General features: G+C 38.4%; 1 protein-coding gene across 7 annotated transcripts in view; it reads right to left on the bottom strand.

The window, feature by feature from the left end:
* LCORL (ligand dependent nuclear receptor corepressor like) overlaps positions 1-27,218 on the bottom strand; it is a 146,994-nt gene that overhangs the window by 26,740 nt on the left and 93,036 nt on the right. For 4 of the 7 annotated variants that reach the window (XM_060188280.1, XM_060188282.1, XM_060188283.1 and 1 more), the window contains 3 exons: positions 22,143-22,394; positions 12,954-13,047; positions 314-5,067 (listed from right to left, as the gene is read on the bottom strand). In XM_060188280.1, the coding sequence (XP_060044263.1) occupies positions 314-5,067; positions 12,954-13,047; positions 22,143-22,394 (5,100 nt within the window). Of the gene's footprint in view, positions 1-313; positions 5,068-10,575; positions 11,678-12,953; positions 13,048-22,142; positions 22,395-27,218 lie in introns of those variants that run through there. The other 3 variants (XM_060188284.1, XM_060188286.1, XM_060188287.1) reach the window with 3 other exon arrangements.

Here is a 27,218-nt window from a genome sequence, read left to right as displayed (position 1 = left end):
CATTTTTAAGATTAGACCTACTTAAACGCAAAAGCAGATAATTAATATAAACTGATGGCATTTTTTTTAAGTGTCCCTGCTAATACATTTTAATTTGCTTGAAATCCTGGACACCTTAAAACGTAGGGGCGTTCACTGTCGAGTCAGCACCTAATTTCATGAGTTTCATACTAGGTGCCAAGAAATGTTTGTTCAAATCATTCAGAAATAAATGAAAATTGAATTTGGTTGCTCCTTTTGTTTGACCCATTATCACATACCGCACTCAAGGCACCTATAATGAAACTTAAAAATTAAGTAGAGAAAAACTTACCTAGTTGGGACTTTGAATAATAGTTTGCCATTTGTCCACTGTTACAAGACTGCCGTTTATGTCTTTTTGTTGACATTTCTGTGGTCTTCCATGGTGGTCTTTTTCGTTTGCTTAATTTGTTAAGAACGTCAGAACTATCGGAAGGATCCTTGTCATAGTTAACACACTCATTTAGTTTACACCTGTCAAGTTGGCCAGTAAATTTATCAGCTGAAGGACTATTTGTGCTAGCATGTTCTATTTCTTTAGACTGACTTTTAAAACAATCTGGCCTAGCAGAATGAGATCTTAAAGTAAAGCGCTTTGATTCTTCTATGTCAGTCTGATGTCTACTCTCAGTGGGTTCGGGAGTACAAATGATCGTATTAAGCTTAAAAGTATTGCTGTGTTCAAGGTAGTTGAGCTTCCTCAAAAATATTCTACAGTCTTTTAAAGTTTTTGCTCTCCAGCTATTTGGACATGCATTTCCTAGTTTTGGTCCCCTTTCAAAGTCTCTTTCCATGCAATCTTTTCCATTCTCCTTTGCTTCTGACTGAAAGGTATTCTCTAAGCTAGCATGTGTTTTCAAGTCAGACACTGTCACTCTCTGTAGCAAAATGTCATCCCTGATCATAGATGGCAAAGCAGACTGGGAATAGCCTGTTTTTTTACCTTGGACTGGTATGTCACCATCTGTTGCCCTCTCGGTCTTACTACAAATTTTATTCTGGCAGAAAAATCTTAAATTCCTCCTTTTAGAGATCCAGTCAACAGTTCCATGCTTTCCTTCTTGTCTCCACCTTTCACGGTGTAATCTCTTAAACTCAGTCTTTTTTAATCTAGTTAGTGTTAAATTGCTTTTCACATTTAAGAGTGGAGAGTTCACCATTTTCTGAAGTATATGCAACTTGCCTGCTGGTTTGGAAGGAGAAGATAGTGCAAACTTTTTAAAATGCTTCCTAAAGGGAGTAGAACTAAAATCAGTGTGCTTGGTCCCTATTTGAATTCCTCTGGTATTTACTACTTCCCAAGGGTTTCTCGCGTTTGCTTTTCTAACTAGTGAAAGAGACTGTGTTTCTGTTGTCTGCATAAACCAGGTACAGAGTTCATTCAAATCATACTTTTTCTGAAAGAGCATTTTTACAGGTGAAACTTCAAATCCTAAAAGACAGGTTTCCAAAGGGTTTGTTACTCTGAAATTGTCATTTTCAAAGTGTTCTCTTTTTTTGTGGACACTATTTTCAGTTTCATCTCCACTCACTTGCACCCAAGCATTTGCTATCTGTTCAAACCTTTTATTTAATTCCTCTAGTAAGGAATCATTTGAAGAAGAAGCCGTCCACCACTTGAGCAAAGGGTTTGATGAGATTATAGAATCCAAGGATACTTCAGAAGTGGGTACTAGTTTGTTATCTTCCAAACATTTTCTTGTATTCCTTGAATTTCTACTCCCAGGAGTACTTTTGGAAGCTATTTTTATCCGTGACTGTTTGTCTTTTTCCCTTTGAATTTTCCCTTTCTGCATACGGAGTTTATATGACTTGTGGAGCAGAGCTTTTCTATAAATAAGTGAATTTGATGATGCTAGTGAATGTAAGAGATGCCGTGATGGTCTTCTTTCCCTAACAGAATGCCTCAAAGGTCTAGTAGCACCCATGCTCTGTGCTGCAAGCTTCAACGCTTCCGCTTTAGTTGGCCGTGTTTTCATCTTACTGCACTGGCGGCCATGCTGTTCTCCAGGCAGGTATTCTTCTAATATGGTCTTTTGTTCTAAAGGAGCCAAGCAGCTACTCATACTTACTTCTCTTTCCTGAGGTGAAATTCTATGAATAGTCACAGATATGCCAGAGATTTTCACTTTTGCGGGCCTACCAGGCTTCCTATTTATTACCAGAGCTTTCTGATTTGGCCGAATGATGTTCTTGCAAGGCTGAGATATCACAGACTGGTTCTTAATCAGTCCGACATATTCAAAACCTGACCCCAAGAGTTTCCTTTCGGTAGTCAGACTAGCAATGGCACTCAGTCTTTCACCTGAGCCTTCCTCATAATCTCTGATAGTTCCCAGACTGCTGTCTTCAGCTGGAAAATCAGCAACATTATTTAAAGGCATCATGCTGCTTACGGTTCCTTCAGAGACGTGCCTCTTAGCTCTTCTTGATCTTCCATAAATAACAGTGACTGTAATGCTCTTTTTAGAAATACCTCCTTCTACCTTGGATATGAGAGACCCTGGGCTTCCCTTTCCAGCCTGGCATGACTCACTGTGGCAAAGGGTGAAGTCTGTTTGCTCCGTTTTAGTTTTCGTTGGTCTTCCAATCGGTCGCTTAATCTGCTTCATAACCTGGGGACCTATTTTTTTCGGTCGACCTGGTTTCCTTTTGAAAGATGAGTCAGTACCACTGCTTGAATTTGCCTTAGGCTCTTCTTGTGGCTTATCACGATCACTGCCATCGGTAAACAATACAGTGGATTCTGCACTTGGTTTTGCGCAATTCAATTTGTTCAGTTCTCTCTCAAGTAAGTCACTGTCATCAAGACTAGCACCACACTTTTCAAAGTTAACACTGGGGATAGGAATGCTTGTTTCTATTATTTTTCCAAATGCATGATGAGTTGAATGTTTTTCAGGGGGGAGATCAATATTTGATTCAGAACTATCAACTGAAGTTAAAATATATTTGATTCCTTCGCTGCTTTTAACTTCAGATAAAAACATGAGTTTAATGGGACTAGAATAGGTAGGAAAAGGCCTTTTATTGGCTTCATCTTTTTCTGGCCCATTTCCAAGACTGGAATTCAAGCTGCCCTTATTGAAAATAGATGACCTTTTTAGATTATCAAGGCTTTTGCTACGGCAATCTATTGTAGGCATATGCTTGCTAGATGCTGTCACAGATAAACTCTGTTCTTGGTATGACATTCGGTTTACACAAAGATCTGCATGTCTACCACCAGCATTCTGATCTTTCCCTTCAATTTCTGTCAGTTTCCTGAGTGTTTTATGTCCTCCTGGTGATGAGTGATTATCCCAAGGTATTTTGGTCATATTTATTGTATCTTCCAAACGTTCCACAACAACCTGTAAGGTAGAATTCATTGCAATTTTGTTTAGGTCAATGCTGCGTAAGTTTTCAGTTTGAGTATTTCTTGCTGGATCTTTTCTTTTGGTCGATTCCCAAACACTTTTGAACTTGGGGGATTTTTTAAAGGTGCAGTTATCGGTTATATATATAGAGTACCACCCCGGAGGTACAATGTTTCGTTTAGTTCTGCTCAACAGTTCTGGGGTGGCACTTTCCAAAGGAGGTGGCATATTCTTAAATTTTGGATTCTCCCTAGGGTTTTGTAAACGGTTTTTTCCAGCTGCAGTGTTCTCCTGTGATTTTCTTCTACTCTTTTTCTCTGTGGAGGCTGTTTTAAAACTTTCTGAAAATACATCAAAAGTCAAGTTGGTCTCTAAACTGTGACAGGGTAGTTGTAAGGATTCTAATGGATAATCTGGTGAGAAAGATGTTTCTCTGTGATTTGTATCTTGAAGACTTTTCAAATTTTGTAAAGAGGATCCTTGGCAACGGCAGAATTCTTTGTCCACCGAAAACATTTCATTACGTGTCAATTTCCTTGAATTTTTTTCAGTGTGCTTTCTTCTTATAAAACTTTGATCAAGACTAGCAAGCTGTCTTTTTATTTGTAGAGTCTGCCTTCTAAAGATGGGTGAATCAGGAGAGCTGTGCATTGCAAATAAGGCTTCTTGACGCTTTCGAAATCTTGTCTGAATAATTTTATTTTCTACCTTATCGTGCTGACTCAGCAATTCCATGAAACTGTAATCACTGGCCTTGGCATTATGCAAGAGAGAGGCTATTAAGTTTCTCAGCTTTAAATCATTATCTGAATTACAATCATTGCTAGATAATTTTAGAATATTCGTTGTATCTGTGGTTTCAATTGATTTCAATTTTTCATTAATACGGTCCATTAAATCTTGAAAAATTACAGCAGTTTCACCTTTTTCGTGATCGACAGTACAACTAGTGCTGTCTTCCAACTTGTTAGTTGTATGTATTTTACTTTCATGACTACCCATGTCACTGATAACTGCTGCTGGTGTGAGAGATGGAGGCTGGCTACTGTTTGTTTCGAGTCTGTTATTTTCTAAGGCTGACGGTTCTGAGATGACATCCTTCAACTTATCAGATTCTTCAGTCTGTACAGGTGATAGTGGTGGAGGTGAGGGACTTCGAGACCTACAAACAGCTTTATGTCTCAATGAAACATCACATACTTCCCTTGACAAAACAGGAGTCTGAATGGCTGGTTTTGGAGAATGAATGTTTGCTAACAGCCCAGAACAGCCCCTGTGAGAATGACAACTACTTGCAATTCCTCTATTCACTACTGTCTTAAGGTTTGCGATTGTTACAGTTTGGCAAGATAAACCATGCATATCTTTTATACAGACTGGCAGAGGCACAAAACCAGGGCTTTGTCTTTCATTTTGTAAACACCCTCTTTCTGCCAGTCTATATTCACAACTACAGAATAAACCACGCAAATCATCTTCAGTTAAAGGCTTCTGAGACTCTGAAGACACAGTATATGATGTATTGTAACAGCAGAGAGAAGCGGCATTCTGCTTTTGGACTAGAAATTTCAACATAGCCAAAACTTGCTGCTGGTGATGTTTGCACAAAGTTTCCAAAACTCTGCTTAATGCTGATATTCCTTTTTCCATTTTAGTAGCTTCCTCTGATTTTGCATCAACAGTTGAACTAAAAATAAAAATCAAACAAATAAAAAAATAAATTACAGCAAAAAAAATACCAATTATTAAAAGGAGTCATTATTTTAAGAGTTTGAACAAAAGATATTTTGGTATTGCTGGCTTCCTAATTCCTATCATAAGGGCTCTGGCAATGACATTTGGATTGCTATCAGCAAAAGATATTATGAAGCACAGAGAATAATTTCCTATGACAAAGTAGAAGAGTCAAAGCACAGCCCTAGCTCTGTCACAGGAAGGCTGGTGATGACATATTGATAATCTCCAGTGCTTATGATATATTATGGAAAGTCCTTCAGAAGGAGTTTAAATTTTTTGTAATGTACATGTTATTTGTCAATTACCAGCCCATAGTGCACAAATAGGAATAAGTTATAGGAAAGATTCTTTCTTATCTTTGATAAGAAGTTATTTTTATGGAAGTAAAAGTAAGATTATTAATAAGAGACCTGTGTGGTCACAAAGAAAACTAAGGGATTTAGATTTCATATAAATAACAATGTCTTCTCTACAATTAAACTGTATGCATTTTAACCTAGGAAGAAAAATAAAAATGTAAATTATTTTAAAATATATATTTTAATTAATTTTAACTACTACAATAATTACATCAAAACTACAGGAATTACTTACCTAATTATTTAATTTCAAATGCTGGAAAATGTCCCACTGGAGAAACTAATAAGCATCTAACTTTAACTAAAACCCAAAAATATTTAGCAACCAATGTAGAAGTCTATAAAAAAGGTATTTAATCTAATACCAGTAGCAAGAAGAAAAAAAATGTTAAAAGAATTCTGTTTCAGAAAAGTATCTAAAGCCAACATATCACCAAACTCTGCACATGAGAATAGCCTCCCACGCATAATCGATAGATCAGTATTTTCTGGTTTGGGGGAATTTTATTAAGTGCTAGAATTGAGGTGCACTGACTATGAATTGCTAAAAGGAATTAATTTTATCTAAATCAGTGGCTGTTAATGCTTATGTACACTAAAACCTAAAGAATTTGTCTATTACAGTGAGATGTGTGAGCAGTTTTAAAAATTCTGCTCCCTAATAATGGCTTGGCTTGTAGGACACGATATTTTGTTTACATGTTATAAAAATTACTGTTTATAAATTTCAAAAATACCAAAGCGAATTTTGAATGTTAAATTAAAACTTTTAGAAAAGAGATAGCTAGATCCGAACACTGTTTTGCTAAGACTAGTATATGCTCTGACAAGAAGTGCTTTCAAAATGGGAGTAGATATTAAATTCCTCTAACTTCACTGCCACCCTTAGAGAGATGAAGGTAAGACATGGCCCCAATATCCCGTATTTTATAAAAATGATTATTTTATAGAGTTTTTATTATCAAGTTGGGAGCACAAAATGATGGGCTTCCCAAGATTCACTCTTGGATCACTGAGAACAACATGCAGAGAACAAGGTGGGAAGCATATGTTAAATAGCAAATTTGAAGGTGTGCTATACTATATTAGTCTCCAGAAAATTCGTGATTTTCACATTAGCAAAAGAAAACCCAGGAAAGTTTGGACAGATGCGTTTCAATAGTTTTTTTTTTTTTTTTTTAAGTTATATTAGGGACTGTTAAGTATGTCTGTAACTAATGAAAGAGATTTTCTGTTTCTAAGAAAAATACACGATGCTTTATTTTCAGTATTAACCCCATTTGTTAGTAAAGTCAATTATAAAGTCGCAATAATCAAAACTAATGACTAGTGTTGACCATTCTGAAAAACCACCGAAAGATTTCTGTCTCCTCACCTTCTAAGGAACTCTGTATGTAAGAATTCCCTATTCACAGTTTGTCATCTTGAAATCAGTGGAATTCCAGAAATGTTAGAGACCAATAATTTGTCTCTCATGATATAGGAGGAACAGCTTAATATATTTACTAATTAGAGGCATCGGATATTAGATAATTTCAGGCTCTGTAACTACAAAACTGTATTTGTTTGCCTTTACATATTTCCTCTCTCATTATTTTTTGCATGTTAGAATCACAAAGAAAAACCTGAGTAAATATTCACTGAATACAAGGAAGTCTCCAATTGAGAATTTATTCTCAGGTGATTATATCAAGGCTCTCAGATTGTATCTCTCAAGTGCCCCTGATTTTCTAAAAACTTCCCTTAGTCTTTTCTTGTTTGATCTGTAAACCACAACACCCTGCCTATTTTTCATGTTACTATCCATTTGGTGCATCACAAGTTTTGCTGCTGAAGCTGTTTAGTGGAGAAAGTTAATTTCTAGTTGTAATATAGTTGTCTCCTAGGATGAAATCAAAAAAGCCAATATAGCCAATATTTTTCTTTCTTTTCTTTTTTGACTTTTACTGAATGAGTAAATCAATCACACACCAACAGTGTTGTAAATTTAAGTGCAAAAGCATTGAAGTGCTTTACTACAAATTACAACCTAGAAACACATTAACTGAACAATTAAAATTCATACAATCAGATTTAGATATATAACAACACAAAATAGAAACAGAATTACAGTACATTTACAACACAAGACAGATACATGAATTCATTAGAAAATATCGTAATAAATAATTCATGAATTATAGTGCAATTGATTTATGCATAAATATAACTAATTGCCTAACAATCAGTTTATATTAACAAAATCTGTCAAAATCAAGGCAGCCACAGAGTTTTACTAAATTACTGCGACAATGGAAATACTGCAATTAAAAAACAAATACAAGTATTGGTACTGTAAACAACTAAAAAAATCAGTCTCACTATAGTTAGTATACAATTTAATATAAAATTGTCATTAGCTACCAGAAATGGTTTAAACAACTTTACTGAGCAGTAGTTTTCTAAAAACAGAGGCACTGTTTTTCTTTTCCTTCTTTCTTTTTTTAAATATAAAATACTTGAGGAACATTCAAATAAGCAGAAAGCACATACAGGTTGCTTTCACCTTCGTTAAAAGTCTGCTGAAACTGGGTTTTTCAGAAAACTGTCAATTAACAAGTAGTAACTGGCAAATAAATTTATATAAAGTATTTTGAAAGTTCAACATAAAGAACATCTTAATAGAATCACTGGGGAGAAGAGGAACCCATAAATTTCCCTGCCTTTCCTAGTTTTTTTTATAATTAGAAGTTAACTCAATAATTAGAAACATTTTGTTTCTTTTAAAAACTGTGGGTTGATCATTACCTATAAACTATCAAAAAATATTTTAATTTACTATTTCTGACCAAAAATAAATAATACAAGTACTAAAATGCTGCAAATTAACTATAATATTACCTATAAAACTATTGATCACTGTGAAGTCAATAGCAAAATGATCCCTGATTTTATGAATCCTGTAAAGTTTTTGGTCAGGTCATCTTCTAAATGATATAAAAGTGTTCTGTAAGTATCCCTTTACTATAAACTTCTCAATCAATTTATTAATGTAAATATAATGTGAGGAATAAGAAAGCTCAATACAATATAAATATCATGTAATGCATTCAAGCCCCCGAACTTTTGCAAGTAAGATTCTGTATAAAGAGGTCAATAAAATTGTGTGGAGACATTTTATCTTTAACTTTGTTTTTCAATGGGGGGGGGGGGGAGAGGGGAATATATTAAATAATCCAAGTCTGGCCCTCACAAAATATGGCTTAATTCTTTAAAAAGAAAGATGATCCTGACATCTGCTGTTTTGCAATCTATTATGTATACCTTCTTGGGGGGGGGGTGGTAAAAAAAGAGCAAGAATCATACCCTAGTATGCAAGTAACATTAACAGCTGAAGAGGGATCAGTATAGATCTAAGAAACCAAACCTCTGTGGTTGTGTATCTTTCCACTCTTCAGTTTAACATATGTAAGCAGTTTTTAAATGGAGTAAGCTGAAAAATCTCTCGTGAATTACACGTAGATGAGATTATTAGATACACACAAATACAAGTGTGAAAACACAAGTATTTGACAAGGTGCGCTTACTTTTAAAATTCAGCTTTAAGTATTCCTTTTGTACTTAGGAAAACTGGTTTAAAAATTATCAGAACCTGAATTTTAACAGAGAAAAGGGGCACTCAGAGAATTCTGAACATATGAAGCAAATCCCCATTCTTTCAATGGAGGCACGTGCTTTAGAATATTTCACCACTAAAACTGCATAATCCATAAATCCAACATGGATACTCTGAACCACATTTTAAAACTGCTATATAAAAATTCCTGTTCTCTCTTATTTACGAGTCTAATAAAAGTGAAAATGCACTGCCCAGCTTCTAACTACCCAATTAGTAGAGAGTTTACATTAATGAAAAAGTTCAAAACAGCTTCAGTGTTAAATATCTGTAAATCTATTCAAGACCCTGAACAAACTGCAAATTTGGTTATTAGCAAAATGATAATGTATCGCCCACCAAAATGAAATCTGCAATTCATTTTGATAAACTGAAAATGTTTTGAAATGTCACAGCAGCAAATATATTAAAGTTACACTGAGGTTTTTCAATCGTAGGAGTGTGTCACAATCCTTAAATTTAAAGTAGTCATAACATCAACTAACCAGCACATTTAAACGAAAATTGTCATTCTCAAGCTTTTTCTGTGCACATTATATAAACATGCTCTAAGTTGCATTCCAACGCTCTTTTCTAACCTTACACATTAGCTTATTTTTCAAAAGAGAAACAACATTAAATTATTGTAATAATTAAATTTAAATGACTTTTTTGTGTTTAGTATTTCATCTTATATTAAAGAATTCTACAGCTGCTGGGGATTAACTATGTGTCATTTTCTGTTTTTCTTAAAGTATATATATATATATATATATATATATATACACACACACACATATGTACACAGATATCTGTGTGTGTATATATATATACTCACACACACCTTATAAGCCCCAACTGCCTGCTATAAATCAACTATTAAATGATAAATATTAGATTTCATCATACGTGTCATTTAAGGTTTCCTTTTCTGCTTCTGGTGGATGCCCTCAAGTGCAGTTCCTATTTTGCAGAATGCACCATCGTGCACTAATACTGTATTTAGCACTTTGTCGTACGGAGATAGGTGTTTGATATACTTGCAGCAACCGTAAGCATGTAAAAATGCTTACAATTGCTATCAGACTTCCATTATAAGATGGTTCGACTGACTGGCTGGAGTGGTCTTTCACCAATAAAAATGTCTCACTTGACAATTACTTGTTTTCTCACAACGCTTTATGCTATTGACTACTAAAGAAAACCTGAATCTTTTTCACCTATTTATACAAGGATTAAATACAAACTATCAGAGTTAAGTAAGCAACTATATAATTCTGTCCACAGTGAAAACCCTGAATAAAACTTTTTTTTTTTCAAAAGGCATGTAAGTGGTTTTTGAACTGTAAAATTTCATGTCTCCTGTCAGAGTGAGCATCTGTAATTCCCACATGTGTGTATACACACACACAAAATACACACACCTTTGCGCACGCGCGTGCGCGCACACATACACACACACACACACACACACACACACACATATGCAAACACACACACACACATACACACAAATATTTTCCTAACAAGGAATCTACACAGGCTTGCTGCTGTTTCTGCAGCTGCCAGTCCCTGAATCTGTCATATTATATAACCCAGTGTCTGGTAATCGGAGCTTCTTCTTCGGAGGAGTCTTCAGTGTTCCAGATCTCTCTTTCACCTTGTATTCTAAAGTGCTGTGAGGTACCCCATAAATTCCTTGTGCTTTGGAAACACTCATCTTTCCACTCATCACCATCGCAATAGCCTCTTCCATTATCTCGTGATCGTATTGCCGATAGCGGCCACGTTTTTTCCTAGGCTGCTTATTATCTTTTCGATCCAATCCATCTTCAGTGGTTTCAGAGGTTCCATCAACTGTTCCATTTTTAGAATTAAGACACAAAGGAGAGAGGTCCCCGTGAAGGAAGTAAGAGTCAACACTTGAGTGAGTTACAGGACCAGAACATTCTAGTCTGTTCTGTTTAGGGAGTATATTTTTCAGTTTTTGGAGTGCTGATCCTTCTAGGACTGGAGACGTTTTGGAAACCTGATACGTAACATCCAGTAGGCCAGGACCATCAGGCTGTGGTTTTGAAACTGAACTCACTCGGAGCTGAGGAATTTTTAACTGAACAGTAGGCTGTGAAGTTTCAAATTGTAGGCTTTCATTTTTTTCTTTAAACTGAGTGACCATTTTCTGTAGAGTTAACTGATGGAGGTAACTGGAAGCTGTTGGGAATTTTAATTCTGAGGTTTCAAGTAGATTGAGTTTAGTGTTTTCTGTGCGCTCTGCTTGAGCTCTTGCCCACAAGGCTACTTTTTGCAGCACTGCACAAGTTTCTTTACTCTCTTTATATGAGTAACTATCAGTGAAATCTCGAGTTTTGTTTTTAAAAGATGCAGGCTTCCCTGCTGGTAAGGCTTCTAAGTGGAGAAGTAAAGTTTTTTGAGGTATGCCATAAAGTATGCCTGCTTTATTTATGTCCAGTGCTCCAGACTGAATGTCTTTCAAAGCTTTTGAGAGCAAACCATCTGCAAACTCAGCACTTCTGTCCACATAGTCCTCTCTTTTTCTGTGTAGTCTCCTGGATGGATGGAATGAAACGATGGTAAACTGATGCATGAGAGACTCTCACACAGCTATGGAAGGGGAGGGTCCACTCCTTTATTATACTCCTTGCTTAGGTAACATCACTGCTTATGACTCTTTAAGTCTGTGAGATGTAGTAGTTACTCTTTATCAAAGCAAACGCTACAGTCCTGGTAGGACAGTGTGTCAATCATACGGTGGCCTCAAGGGGCAGACCTTCCAAGAACATAAAATCCTAACTCAGTAATTGTAAAAATAGTCTCATGATGTTGCTATTCCTCTGACAGATGCTTGCAACACTTTTTAATTTTTATTTGTACAACTAGAGCTCCATTATTAAAAAAAAATAATAACCAAATCCTAAAGGAGTTTTTGTTAGTAGAAATGTGACGTTACCGCTAAACAAGTAATAAAAGAGTCAACCCCTTTAAAGGAAATTTGTAGCAGCAAGAATATTTCCAAACACAGAATATCCTGTATTCCCACAAAACTCATTTTTCTCTAGTAAAAAAAAATTGAAACTACTGAATACTTATATTTGGATAAAATAATTTTAAATAGTATGTTATTTCTACTTCATCTGTATTACTGTCATTTTCAAAGCTTCTCAAACAGAAACCTTTCTACACCTTGCAAACCCTGATTCTACTGAAGCCTTAGCTAAGACAAAACCGCACTCTCCACCTAAGATTTAAACGGGATGAAAAATTTCCTATGTGGTTTATTAATGTGAAGATGTGAAAGTTATAAAAATGAAAAAAATCCAACAGAACAGCATTTCACTGATCATTTATTAATGACAGCTTTCAAAACATGAAAGGATTTTTTTTGTGGTGAGTACCAGAAACATTAAATATTTTGCCACCACACCTAAGCACAATGAAAGTAGAATGTGAGCCACTAAGCTAAGTTACTTCTAAGAACAGTATTTTAGTTGTTTGAAAAATTGTCATGAACTACATGATGTTTCTTAAAAATGCCTCCTGAATTTTAAATTCTCTTCACTTGTCCTGCTTCTCAGTTTGTATTCTATGATTAAATTGGTAGTTCATTTTTAATAACATGAACTAAAGTTTGGTGATTGTTCTGATAACTTTTCTTTAACAGAAAGAATAAAAAAGAAAGAGAAAGGACAAATGGAAGGTATGAGAGACACACACTTATGAGTGACAGTTCTGGAGGAAAATTATGTATGTTGATCTACTTGGAATAACATTAAGAATTCTTTTCATAGATAATAAATATTAAAATATTTCCTAGATATTGCTTACCCAGCCAATGCATTTTCAGAAGGTGGTTCACATATAGATGACTCTTCAGATCTTATGCTGGTTTTCTTTGTAGAGAGATCTAACACGCCATCCCCTATAATTTTTGTAAGAGAAAAAACTTTATATTTGTGACAAAGAATCCTTACAATTTAACATTTCACATTTTGTTTCTCTAATTCATGACCGAGGAATGAACACTTAGATTTATATGTGGCCTGCTGACTCAAACTTGTAGCTTTAGCAGTAAGACATGACTGGGAAGGCGCTACCTAGGGACAAAGAAGAGCAGAAAGGTTGTTACTGCCCTGTGACATGAAGAAACAGGCTTGGCCGGGCAGTGGCGCACCGGGCTGAGCAGACACATCACAGTGCACAAGGACCCAGGTTCAAGCCCTGGTCCCCACAGCAGAAGGCAGCTTCACAAGCTGTGAAACATGGCTGCAAGTCTCTCTCTCTCTCCCTTCTCTCTCCCTACCTCTCCTCCTCCTCTTCTTCTTCTTCCCCCTCTCTTACACACACACACACACACACACACACACACACACACACACACCCCTTCCCTCTCAATTTCCATATGTATCCAAAATAAGTAAATAGAAATACACAAAACAATAAAGAAGAAAGTAACAATAAGTATAAAATACAGGCTACTATCTGTTTAAAATAAATCCTTGGTAGCCTTTCTCACTAATGTATGATTGCCCACTACAGCTGGGTGCTATTTAAGGCTTCGAGAAAGTGATACAAATGTAAGCCATATGAAACAGAGAACACTGAAAGTAAACAATGATTAGCACTTACTAATCGGAACACAACTCTGTATAAACAATGCACTTTTAGAACTCACATGGTAAGTTATTACAAGTTATACTTTGTGGTGCCTGCTTACAATTACAGTAAAGAAATCCAACTGGGCTTAAAAAAAGTTTTCAACTCAATTTTATTGTTACCAGATAAATTTACCTAACACTCACATACCTTGGTAAGGTGCAAAGAAGAATGAGACAGTCAGTGTCCTACCTATAACTTACTAGGCACAAATCTCATGGTGTGTCTACACTCACCATGTTCAAGAAACACCACCACCACCACCGCGGGTTGCAGGTAAGCGGCAGTAAGGGCAAACAAATCACAGTGAGCTAACTGGGTGAAGGGGGGAGGACTGAGGACGCTGCTGCTTTCCCAAGTGCTATCCATGCTTGTTTCTTTGACTGGAACAGGTTTCGGAGCACGGCGGTAAGAGCTGAACAGCTATCTAGGGGAAGCATCCGCAGGGAATAAAGGTTGTGCTATCGAAGGATGTCTGGAGTATCTGAGGGGAGAATGGAGGTCGGCATGGCTGGTGGGGAGTGAAGTCAGGCACAGTGAGAAGAGAGCAGAAATAGTGTGAAGGCAAATCCTACTCGGCCTCGTAGGCCGTGCGAGAAATAATTTTGAGACAGACAGGAACCCACTGGAGGATTCGGAGAGTTAAGACTGGCACAATCTACAGCTGTGTTTTAGAAGGTTCAACCTGTTGTGGAGAAAATGGACATCAGGGAGCCAGTGGGGAAATCTACTGGGGGAATAATGTGCTCTTTCTGTTCTCTGGGTTCCACACTGTTTCCTCTACTTAGAAAAGCCCTTATTGCAAGTGCTCTGATTTCTAATTCGCTCTTCCTTTTATCCCACACTCCCCTCTTCCTCCCCGCCACCACCTCTCCATGTTAGGCATTCTTTAGTCTGGACAGAACCTGGACTAGCCCGCCACTATTCTAGGTTCTTACACCTGAAGCACTTACCCGTGTCTTTATCATTTAGCAGGCTGTATCCGATTTGCTTACTCGCTGGTGTTAAGTCACCAGCCTATCAGCTATATGAAGGTAGAGGCAAGGTCTATTTCATCCACCAGTGCATGCCCACTGCTTAGAATAGTGCCTGGCACACAAGTATTCAATAAATAGTTGCTGAAAAGAATTTCAAAAGCCCAGAGCCCTTCCCCACTAGTGAAAGAGAGAGATAGGCTGGAAGTATGGATAGACCACCTGTCAACGCCCATGTTCAGTGGGGAAGCAATTACAGAAGCCAGACCTTCCACCTTCTGCATCCCACAATGACCCTGGGTCCATACTCCCAGAGGGATAGAGAATAGGAAAGCTATCAGGGGAGGGGATGGGACATGGAGTTCTGGTGGCAGGAATTGTGCGAAGTTGTACCCCTCTTATCCTATGGTTTTGCCAATGTTTCCTTTTTATAAATAAAAAATTAAAAAAAAAAAAGAATTTCAAAAGCGTGTGGAGAAATTCAGTATAATAAAAGTTTAGAATGTCTTCAGAGGGAGGCTGGACAAAACGTAACGCACACAGGCCCTTCGCGGTGGCTAAGTGATGTATCTTGTCCAGCCATCCAATGTTGTCCTTAGTCTCCAACTCATCTCAACCAAGACAAACGGACTTCCGCTATGTCTGGGCACCTGTATCACCTCCAGCGTGTGATGTGGTTGGTGCCAGCTCTCTCAAGATGCAATACATCTCCCTCCTCAGGACACTTTCTACCTGCTCAGTCAGCCAGATTGCTACTCATCTTAATGACCCAGATCTCCCAAGAAAACACTATCATCTCCCTTGAGTTAACAGCATCCTATGGAACACTCACGACAAGCTCATATAATTACTAACTTAAATATCTTTGTCTCCCATGAATCAGGTCCGCAGGGTCAGGAGCTTGGACTCATCTGCGTTTCAGATACAGTAAAATGCTACAATCTACTAAAAGAACACGATCTTCTCCTTCACTACACCTCATTCATCTTTCTTTTTCAGCAATTAAAATGTTACTGATTTCACGACATTGTAAGATGAGCAAAAATCACTACGACCTAACCCAGACTTATTGCTCAATTCATTAGCTCAGCTTTTGCTCACATTAATGTGATTTGTAGCATACGAAACACATGCTCTAGAAATCTGCTGTTCCCAGTCAATGGTATTGAAGGAATTATTTCAATTCTCTCAATTCTAAAGTATTTTAGACTTTTGTTTTAGAATAAAAATAGATTCTTTAAATTTAAAAGTTAAAGTTACTCTACAACCAAAAATTAGATGGGGATGGGGGTGAGGCTTGGACCACTTCACCTCCTTCTACACTGACCGTGCAAAGTAGGCTACAGCTCCTCAGGTGGAGGCATGCAAGTGTTCTCTCATTCTCATTCTGTCTCTCTCTGTCTGTCTCTCTCTCTCTCTGTTCCTCTCTCTCTCTCTCTCCCCCTCCCTCTCCCTCTCCCTCCCTCCTCCAGGGTAACTGCTGGTGTTTGGTGCTTGCACCATGAATCTACTGCTCCTGGTGGCCATTCCCCACCCCCCTTCTTTTTACTTGATAGGACAGACATTGAGAAGGGAGGGGGAAACCCAGAGGGAGAGGACTGGGGGGCTTGAACATGGGTCCTTGTGCTTGGTAATATGTGCATGGTAATATGTGCACTCAACCAGGTGCACCCTCAAACCCCAGCACAGATGGTGCTGACCTTGCTTATTTGACAAATTCATGGCCTGCCTTTTAATTTTTTAAAATTTATTTGGAGGATGGGGGTGGAAGTTGGGGAATGAAAGTTGAGCTGTAATCTGTAAGCAGATTGTGTAAGCAGATATAGCTGAATCTCTTGTAGTCTATTTCACTTTTAAGAGTTAAGCAAATGGTAGTTAACTCTGCTGGTCATACTGTGTAAGCCTAAGGAAAGGGGGATTAATGGTTTACAGTAAACACAGTTGTTGACACATATGTAGAATTTCTCAGTTTACTGCAAAACACCATCACCCACAGCTGAGGTCCTCCTCCATCATGAAAGCCCCCACAAGTCCTTTATTTTGATGCCACACACCAAACCAATCCAAGTTCTGCTTTGTGCTTTCCCTTCGGTTCTTATTTTTCAACTTCTGCCTAGGAGTGGGATCATCCCATACTCAGCCTTCTCTTTGTGGCTTATCTCACTTAACATACGATTCCAACAAGCTGCATCTAAGATAAGGTGAAGGTGAAGTCACCATTTTAAATAGCTGAGTAGTATTCCATTGTGTATAAAAACCACAACTTTCTTAGCCACTCATCATCTGCTGTTGGACTCCTGGGTTGCTTCCAGGTTTTGGCTATTACAATATGTGCTGCTATGAACATAGGTAGACACAGATCTTTTTGGATGACTGTGTTTGATTCCTTAGGATACATCCCTAGGAGAAGAGTTAAAGGGTGGTAGGGTAGGTCCATTTCTAGCCTTCTGCGAGTTCTCCAGACTGCTCTATCCAAGGGTTGGACCAATTTATAATTCCACTAGCAATACAGGAGGATTCCTTTGTCCCCATAGCCTCTCCAGCACTTGCTGTTGCTGGCATTTCTGATGACATTCTCAACAGGAGTGAAGTGGTATCTCACTGTTTTCTAATAATCAATCATTTTGAACATTTTTTCATATGTCTGATGGCCTTTTGGATCTGTTCTTTGGTGAGTATTTGGTTCATATCTTCTCCCCACTTTTGGATAGGGTCATTTTTCTGGGGAGTTTGGTGAGCTCTTTAAACATTTTGAGTACTAGCCTTTTGTCCTATACATAACAATATAGAGATTTTCTCCCACTCTGTACGGAGTATCTGTGTGTCTATTGTTATTCCAGAACGATGCAGTCTTGATTATTATAGTCATGTAACATAGTCTGAATTTTTACTCCATTCTTGCTTTTTCCTCAGGATGTCTTTAGCAATTCTGGGTCTATTGTGGTTCCAAACAAGTTTCTATAGATGTTGTTCTAAGTTTTAAAATAAATTAATCAGGATTTTGACAGGAATTTCAATGAATGTATTGAACACTTATCCCATTTTAGTGATGTTAATTCTCCCAATGCATGAGCATCATCTTTCTTCTCCATGAGTAGCAACATGCAGTTTTGAACGCACAATTCTTTCACCTCATTTCTCAAGTCTCTACCTAGGTACCTGGCTCTTTTGTGTGCTAATATAAATGGGGCTGATTTCCTCTTCTATTTCGCTGCTTGCACAGAGAAATGCCATCAACTTTTACGTATTTGTTTTGTAGGCTACCACTTAATTATAATGTTATTTTGAAGAGTTTTTGTTTTTATACGATTCTTTTGGTTTCCTTAGTATAGTGTTAAGTCAACTCCAATCTGTGATATAGTTCTACTTCTCTTTCAATCTGAATTGCTTTAATTTTTTTCTTGCCCAAATGCTATGGAGAACAAATTTAAGAGATGCTGTCAATCTCCTCCATAAGAACTATATTGGTCTGTATTCAGTAATGCACGAGTATTTCTTCACAGTAATGCATGAGTAATGCATGAGAGTATTTCTTTGGAGATTCGCCAAATAGGTATGAACTCTAAAGTAATATAGTTGAGTTTATTTCCTTCTGTTCTGTTGAAGCTTTTAAAATTTCTTCTATGAATAGATAGTATAACTTTACTCAGTTTTCCATGTAAAGTTGTTTTTATTTTCCCAATAACAGCATTATTTTTGAGGTAACTTTAGCTTATCAGACTAATTATTTTAGAAGTGTAATTTCTCACCTCTTCAAAAGGTGTTGACATACTTCACCTCCTATAAGTCTATTGGGCCAACTTCAACTTTGCAATTCACTCACTCCCACCTGCCTGCTGGTGCTCCGTGATAATCTCAGTGCTGCAGCCTGAGATTGAAGGTTTGTCTTCATTTGACTTCGCTTACCCCCTTGTTTTATTTCTTGCACATAAGGAAGTGGCCAGTGTCCCTTTTTAAAAAAATTAATGGTATCTTCTTCTTCTAGCATTTGCCCTTCTTCCGTAGCCAGTCAACAGCATCAGGTTGAGCCTGATGTAAAGTTTCGAGACCTCCTTTGAATCTGGAGAGGTGGCAGTCGTTGACTATGTGGGTCATAGTCTGTCTGGAGCCGCAGGGGCAGTTCGGGTCGTCTCTGGCTCCCCAGCGATGGAACATAGCGGCACACCGGCCATGGCCTGTTCGATAGCGATTGAGGAGGGCCCAATCATAACGTGCTAGGTCAAAGCCGGGTTGACGCTTGCAGGGGTCTGTGATGAGGTGTTTGTATAATAATGACTCACAAACTTATAATGTTATAGTAGAGTTCACATATCCACCACTAAAGATTTGTGTTCTGTCAGTATTTACTTTTAAAAATTATTCATTCATTCATTTGGTCATTTTTTATTGCCATCAGGATTACTGCTAGGACTTGGGGCCTGCCCAATGAATCACTATGCCCAGAGGCCCATCCAACTTTCCTCCCTTCTTCCAGGAGAAATTGAGAAAAGGGAGATAGAGGAGGAAAGAGACTGACACCTGCAGCACTGCTTCACCCACCATTCAGAAAATCTCCTCCCTGCAGATGGGACCTGAGACTGGATTCCGGGTATGCACTTTCTCAGATGTACCACTACCTGGCCCCAGTGTTTTCATTTTATGTAAGTCCCTTTGGTAGTTCTTACAGGGATGGTTTAGTCACAGAGAATTTCTTGAACTGCTGTTTACTGAAAAAACTTTTCATTATGTCTTCAACCCTACTTGACACCGTAACTGGGTAGAGGGTGGAGGTCTTCTCCATTCAGAAATCAGCTAGTAGTCTTTTTTTGCTTTTGGTCAGGGCTAACATTTGTAGACAGAGAGGAAGACACACTACAGGACTGGAACTCCCACCAGTGCTGTGGAGGTCAGGAACCCAAAGCTGGTGACTTAATAATCCCATGGATGTTCCCTTATAGGTAATTCTATGCTTTTCTCTAGATGCTTTAGTTTCTCTCTTCTGCCTGAGATTTGCCATTTTAATTATTCACTTGACTGAGCTTAGGCTTGGATTTACTTTTCTTGTTTCTTTTTTTTTTTATATATATATATATATATTTATTTCCCCTTTTGTTGCCTTTGCTGTTTTTTTTTGTTGTTGTTGTTGTTGTAGTTATTGTTGTTGTAGTTATATTGTTAACAGATGTTGTTGTTGGATAGGACAGAGAGAAATGGAGAAGACAGAGAGGAGGAGAGATAGACAGACACCTGCAGACCTGCTTCACCGCCTGTGAAGGGAATCCCAGGCAGGTGGGGAGCCAGGGGCTTGAACCGGGATCCTGACACAGGTCCTTGCACTTGGCGCCACATGCGCTTAACCCGCTGCACTACCGCCCCACTCCTGTTGTTGTTTTTACCACAGGATTATTGTTGGGATTCAGTGCCTGCACTACAGTCCACCATTCCTAGCAATCACGTTTTGTTTTTTGTTTTTTTGTTTTTGAGTTTTTGATAGAACTAGAAGGAGAGTGTAGAAAAGGTGAGGGAGGTGGTACAGAGGACAAAGCACTAGACGCTCAAGCATGAGGTCCTGAGTTCAGTCGCCAGCAGCACATGTAACAAAGTGATGTCTGGTTTTCTCTCTCTCTCTCCTATGTATCTTCTCTCTCCCTCTCTCTCCTATGTATCGATAGATTTCCCCTTAAGCATTGTTATAGTCATCTTTGACATTTCTTTTTATGCCCTCTAAGATAATCATCATTTGACTTCTAAGATATTCTACATAAGCTCGTACAACCTAAAACTAGGCTTTTAAAATTTATTTATTTATAAAATGGAAACACTGACAAGACCATAGGATAAGAGGGGTACAATTCCCACCACCAGAGCTCCGTATCCCATCTCCTCCCGATTCTATTTTAATGTTCAATAATAGTTAAGCAAAAGATGTTCATGCTTGAGGTGAAAAAGCCCTGAGTTCAATACCCCACAACATTATAAGCCAGAACTGAGCTGTGTTCTGGCTAAATAGGAATTGTTATTTGAATGTCTAACATTAAAAATATGATCTTTTTTGAAGAGTGGTTACTGAACTTTTCTTTACAGCGAGCGCGTAACACACTGCTTTCTGCAATAAAGCTGAAATGCTGATTTTCTGACAACTTTCTTTACCTGTTTACTTCTTGCCACCAGGGCTATTGCTGGGGCTTGGAGCCCGCACAACTCCATTATTAGCAGTGGACATTTCTTGCCACCAGGGCTATTGCTGGGGCTTGGAGCCCGCACAACTCCATTATTAGCAGTGGACATTTTTTGACAGAGAGCAATAGAGGAGAAGAGGAGACGAGGAGAAGAGAGACACTTGCAGCACAGCTCCATTACGTGCAAAGTTTCACCCTGGGGCATGCACTAATGTGTGTGGTGCACCACCATCTATCCCTACGACATTATTCTTTTCTTAGTGACTTAATAATGTTCGACAAGACTGTGGGGTAAGAGGGGTATCATCCTATACATTTTTCTAACAATCATTCTTAACCTGTTATCAAAACCCACTTGGTTCTCTCTTCTCCAAGCAATTATTTGCCACCCCCCCCTCCCTCCCCTCCAACACAAAAAGCCCTTCCTTCTTTCCTCTGAAGTTATGGCTCTTTCTTTAATTATGTCCAACATAGCCTTCACCATATAGGCGTCTTGTGAAAAACAGATTTCTCAACAGCTAACCACAAGATGACAATACAGTTAACCATGTATCAGTGTTCCTCTATTCCTAGAAGCATCGCAAATTTTTACTTAAGTGCAAAACAGCAAGTGCTTAATTCTGAGCTTTACATTTAAAAAATAAGATTTTACTATAATCATTCCTGCATATGTATACTTGGTTTTTAAATTGCTTCTTAAGATTCTCCCATTATAACTTGTATTTCTTTTTGCTTGTTGTTACCAAGACTTCACTGCTCTAGACAATCTTTTTCAGAGAGAGACAGAGAGAGAGAGAGAGAGAGAGAGACCGAGAGACAGAGAGAGACAGAGAGAAAGACACCATAGAGTTGAACCTGCCCCAGTAGAGGGGCTAGCCCTGCACCTGGGCCACTCACATGTCAACAAGCATGTTCCCTCCTAGGTGAGCTATCTTGCCAGGTTCATATATTTTATTGTGAAAGCGAAACTGAAGCAGCTCAAATTTCTCCTCCTGTAAATAAAATTAAATGCAATATAAAAGCTCTAACTAAATAAAACTAAATGCAATATAAAAGCACTTCTGTATAATCCTTGCTGCAAGTACTATTTCTAGGTCATCTTTATGAATATTTTACATACGAGTGTATATATATATATATGTATATATATATACACAAACATCCACATATTTATACAAACATACAGGTTAAAGATTTTAAAACACAAATCAAACACACAAAAATCTTACCTGGCTGAGTATTTTGTTCTTGCATTCGATTCACAGTGAGGTCTAAGGGGCCTTCCTGCTCTTCCTGAAGAGAGTTTTCTGCTTGATTCATTTGAATACTTTTACATATTAAACTTGGTCCAATTGAACCATTTCTATTCTCATGAATTTTACCACTTTTTGAAATATACTCAATTGCAAACTGACGTATCATCTTTTTCATTAATTCCTGAGCAACTAAGGGAATGTTAGGATCACAGTTCTGAGGAAGATCTAGGGAAGAAATAAACAGAATATACATTAAAAAAGAGGAACACAAATTTAAACTTATTTTCATTACTTTTTTTTTTTTAACCAAAGCACTGGTCAGTTCTGGTTTATGGTGGTGTGAGAACTGAACCTAGGACTGGAGCCTCAGGTATGAGAGTCTCTTTGCATAACCATTACACTATCTACCCCCAAAACTTATTTTCATTATAAATTAATGATTTCAGAAATCTTTTCGCATCAATCTGAAGCTGTCAGTGGTTTCTGGGACTTAGTTATAGACCATCAGATTAAACTACTATGAAAACAAATCTACAATGTGCTAAATTTACTTTATTTTATTTTTATCTGAGCACTGCTCAGCACTGGCTTACAGTGGTGCTGAGGATTGAACCTGGGACCTTGGAATCTCAGAAGTAGAAGCCTTCTGTAAAACCATTATGCTATATCTCCTTGGCACCAACATGGTAAATTGAATCATTTCTTTAAAATAATCATTTTCACTTGAAATTTTAAGTACATTAAAGAGACTGTACATCACAGTCAAGTGGGCTTCCAGGGACACCAGGATGATGCAATATGCACACGGATGCAATCTACTATGTCAACAGCAGGGAAATAAAACAAACACAATTATTTCAACAGATGCAAGGAACACTTCTGACAAGGCTCCACATCCTTCAAAACTAAAACTTTTTTAAAAATAGGGATTGATGGGAAATGTCTCAGTCTAATAAAGTCTCTACACTACACAAGTACAGCCAGCATCATATTCTGTGGCAAGAAACCGAAAGCTTCCCATCTTCGATGAGGTGCAAGACAAGGTTGTCTGCCCTCACAGTGATTACTCAACCGAGTCATAGAAGTCCGAGACATCAGGCAAGAAAAAGGAGTAGGACACTTGTAAAACAATTAGGTTACACAGAAAGGTGGCAAAAATGCAAAATTAATATACAAAAATCAGCAACATTCCTTTATACAAATAGCAAACTAGAAGAAGAAATCAACTTCATTTACTGTAATAGCAAGAAAGAACAACGGTATCTAGTAATAAATTTACACAGAAGATGAATGACCTGTGCACTCAAAGCCCCTAGAACATTAGAAGTGGACCCACCATACGATCTGGCAATTCTTCTCCCAGGGATCCATCCAAAGAACAGGAAACACACATCCCAAGCAGCCTACGCACACCTATGTCCGTAGCCGCACTATCTGTAATAGCCCACACATGCAAACAAATGCTTCTGTGGGTAATAAGGCCTGTGGACAGGATGAATTTTCCCCACCCCCGATAAACACAAGGGAATACTATGCAGCTATAGAGAATGCTGAAATCTTCCCTTCTGCTATTTCTTGGATGGAACTTGAAAAAAATCAGGTGAGTGCGTAAACCAGGAAGAGAAAGACGAATACCAGGTGACTCACACACTGGTGTGACATAGGAATAAAGAAAGCATGAAATTTCAAGACTAGCTAGTTGAGACCAAGTGGTGGCACACCTAGTAAGGTGCACAGTTCCGTGCCCAAGGAGCCCGCCTGGTTTAAATCTCTGGTCTCCACTTGCAGGGCAAGCTTCACTCGTAGAGAAGCAGTGCTGCAGATGGCTCTCTTTCTACTCCCCCTTCCATCTCATTTTCTGTCTCTCCCCAATAAATACACAATGAAACATTGAAAGAATAAAGACTAGCTGGTGGTCTACTGCAGCAGGCCCAAGGACTCTAACGGGGAGAGGCTGAAGAGGATGGGAAACCAGGGGAAGAGGGGTTGAAGCCGCTAACTGGCAGTGAGTCTGAGGTCAGATTGTGTAGGCAGGTGAGAGCTGTCTGCTAGATCATCATATTTTCCCACTAAGTGTGTGTGTGTGTGTGTGTGTGTGTGTGTGTGTGTGTGTGTGTGTGTGTGTGTGTGTGTAAACTAAAGTACTCTAGACAATTAGGAAAGCGGTAGAACTGTTTATTTTCAGAAATATGCAACCAAAATAGCTTAGCAGGGGAGTCACTGAAAAGAAGAGCTTTAATTCAAATGTATTGTATTAGGCACTAGCATTTGACTACAAAATGTGCAGTCAAGTGATTTTTAACTTACTATACAAAGTGCACATATTATTCTTAACATATCTTAACCATAGTATCTATTTGTTCCCTATTAAATTCTTTTATTTTTCCAAATATGCGTTTTATGGCCAAATATTATCAAGGACTTGATAAATTTCAGCCATACAGAAAAACAAGAACAGGGACCGGGCAGTGTCACAGAGGCTGTAATGAGCGAGGACCCAAGTTCAAGGCCCCAGTCACCACCTGCAGGTGTCTCTTTTTCTCTCTCCTTCTCATCGCCCTCTATCATCTCAGTTTTTGTCTCTATTCAATAGATAAAGTGGCTGCACTGTAAACCATTAACCCTCTCATCATAAAATGATAAAAAAATAACAAAACAAAATATATTGATTAGCTAAAACTATAGTGCAGTTTAGCCACGATACAAAATTCTGCTTGAAGCCTGTAAAGAGGTAAAAAGTGAGATTTTTTTTTACAAATGCCTTTCCAGGTAGAATGAATGGTAGTTTGGGCTGGATGACAAAACATACTTGATTAGGCAACCACATTTTCTCTGAGAAGTGGACATATTTATAGATAGGAGTTTTGGCTTCTTGCCCAAGCAGACCAGTTCTTGTGTAAGGAGTATTCTGCTGTACAGCTTTCTTTACATATGTTTCTTTATTAATGAGACAGACAGATAGGCAGGAGAGCCTCACGCTGGCAGGTGCACTGCTAGGGACGGATCTTGCTTAAAGTCTAGTGCCTTATCTGTTGAGCTACATCCAGGGCCAGTGAGCACTGAACAGTCAACTTTCCTTAATTCTGGAATCCCTGCATACTGCAGAAGTATATGCTACTTGGAGATTAGGTTAGAAATACGGTTTGTGGGGGTCTGGTGGTAGCGCAGCGGGTTAAACTCATGTGGCGCAAAGTGCAAGGACCGGTGTAAGGATCCTGGGTCGAGCCCCCGGCTCCCCACCTTCTGGGGAGTCGCTTCACAAGTGATAAAGCAGGTCTGCAGGTGTCTCTCTGTCTTCCCCTCTTCTCTCCATTTCTCTCTGTTCCATCCAACAATAACGACAACAACAATAATAACGACGACAATGATAATAAAAACCAACCAGGGCAACAAAAGGGAAAAAAATTGGCCTCCAAGAGCAGTGGATTCACTGAGCCCCAGCAATAACCCTGGAGGCAAAGAAAGAAAGAAAAATGCAGATGTTACTGCAGACCTGAGAGCTCAGCTAGCAGGAAAGAACCGAGCTTTGTCATGCGCAGTTCGGATAGGAGCCAGTTCCCATTGCACCGGTGAGAGTCTTGGTGCTGTAGTGACTTTCCTTCTTTCCTACTGTGTTTCTCTGTTTTTTAAAAATCGCATTTTAATCATAAAAACATTTTCTACAAACACAGTTCTCTTGAGCTCTCTGCACACACAACCTGCTGGGCTCTCTATACAGGCCAGCTATGCACCGGTGCTGTACTGCAGAACAAAAGCGACTCAAGGAATGCTGAGTCTGAACTTCAGGATGAGCCACACTTCTCCTCAGGCCCCAGAAGAATCACATATAGGAGACACACACAGAGAGAGAGAGAGAGAGAGAGAGAGAGAGAGAGGGAGATTATCACAGCAGGATGCAGTAGAGCTGAGGGCCACATGTACACACAGTGCTACTCATTTTGAAAAGTGAGATAAACATTTGGAAAACAGATCTACACAGAGAGATTCCACCTCTCTTAGTGCTGCAACTGAGGTTGTGGTATTGATCAAAATAAGGGTTTGGCATTTAAGAAGACAGGGAGTTAAGTTGATCCCAACTGGAAGAAGGAAAAAAAAAAGAGAGAGAGAGAAAGAGAAAGAAAGAAAGAGAGAGAGAGAGAGAGAGAGAGAGAGAGAGGAACTGTAGCACTGCTTCACTATCTGTGAAGCTCTCCCCCCAGCAGGTGGGGACTGAGGGCATGAACCCGGGTCCTTGAGCATGCTAATCGGGTGTGTACCACCATGCAGGCTCTAAAATTCTTATTTAAAGAAATAAGAACTGAGAATTTCCATAAAGTGGAGAAGATACACATTCAGATCCAGGAAGTTCTGAAAGTTAAGAACAAACAAACAAAATCCAAACATAAGCTCACTAAGCCACATAATATAAAATGGTAAATAGCAAAGATAAAGTAACAAGAAAAAAAGAAAGAAAGAAAGAAAGAAAGAAAGAAAGAAAGAAAGAAAGAAAGAAAAAAAAAGAAACAAGTGTCAGCTTGGACTATATCAACTGATTTATCATCAGAGACTCGAAAGGACTTGAAAGGAGTGGCAGGATTTATTGCAAATTTCGAGTAAAAAAGACTTCCATCCAAGAATATTTTATTCAACTAGACTGTCATTCAGGTTTGAAGGCACAATGAAGAGTTAAAGGAACCCACTACCATTAAAGAAATACTACAGAGCAGACGACCTCACCAGTGCGTCCTGGAACCTCGTCTCCCCAGAGCCCCACCCCACCAGGGAAAGATAGAAATAGGCATGTCCAGCAGAGAAGCAATTATAGAAGCCAGACCAGACCTCCTCCCTTCTGCACTCCATAAAGATCTTTGGTCCATACTCCCAGAGGGATAAAGAATAGGGAACCTTCAATGAAAGAGATGAGATGTGGAACTCTGGTAGTGAGAATTGTATAAATTGTACTCCTCTTATCCCACAATCTTGTCGACCATTATGAAATCACTAATAAAAATTAAAAAAATAAAACATGAAAAAGAAATACTAAAGAGGGATCAGGTGGCAGTGCACCCA

Source organism: Erinaceus europaeus, chromosome 3 (genome assembly GCF_950295315.1).
Source record: "Erinaceus europaeus chromosome 3, mEriEur2.1, whole genome shotgun sequence".
Classification (NCBI taxonomy): domain Eukaryota; kingdom Metazoa; phylum Chordata; class Mammalia; order Eulipotyphla; family Erinaceidae; genus Erinaceus; species Erinaceus europaeus.
This window is presented reverse-complemented; position numbering and strand designations above follow the sequence as displayed.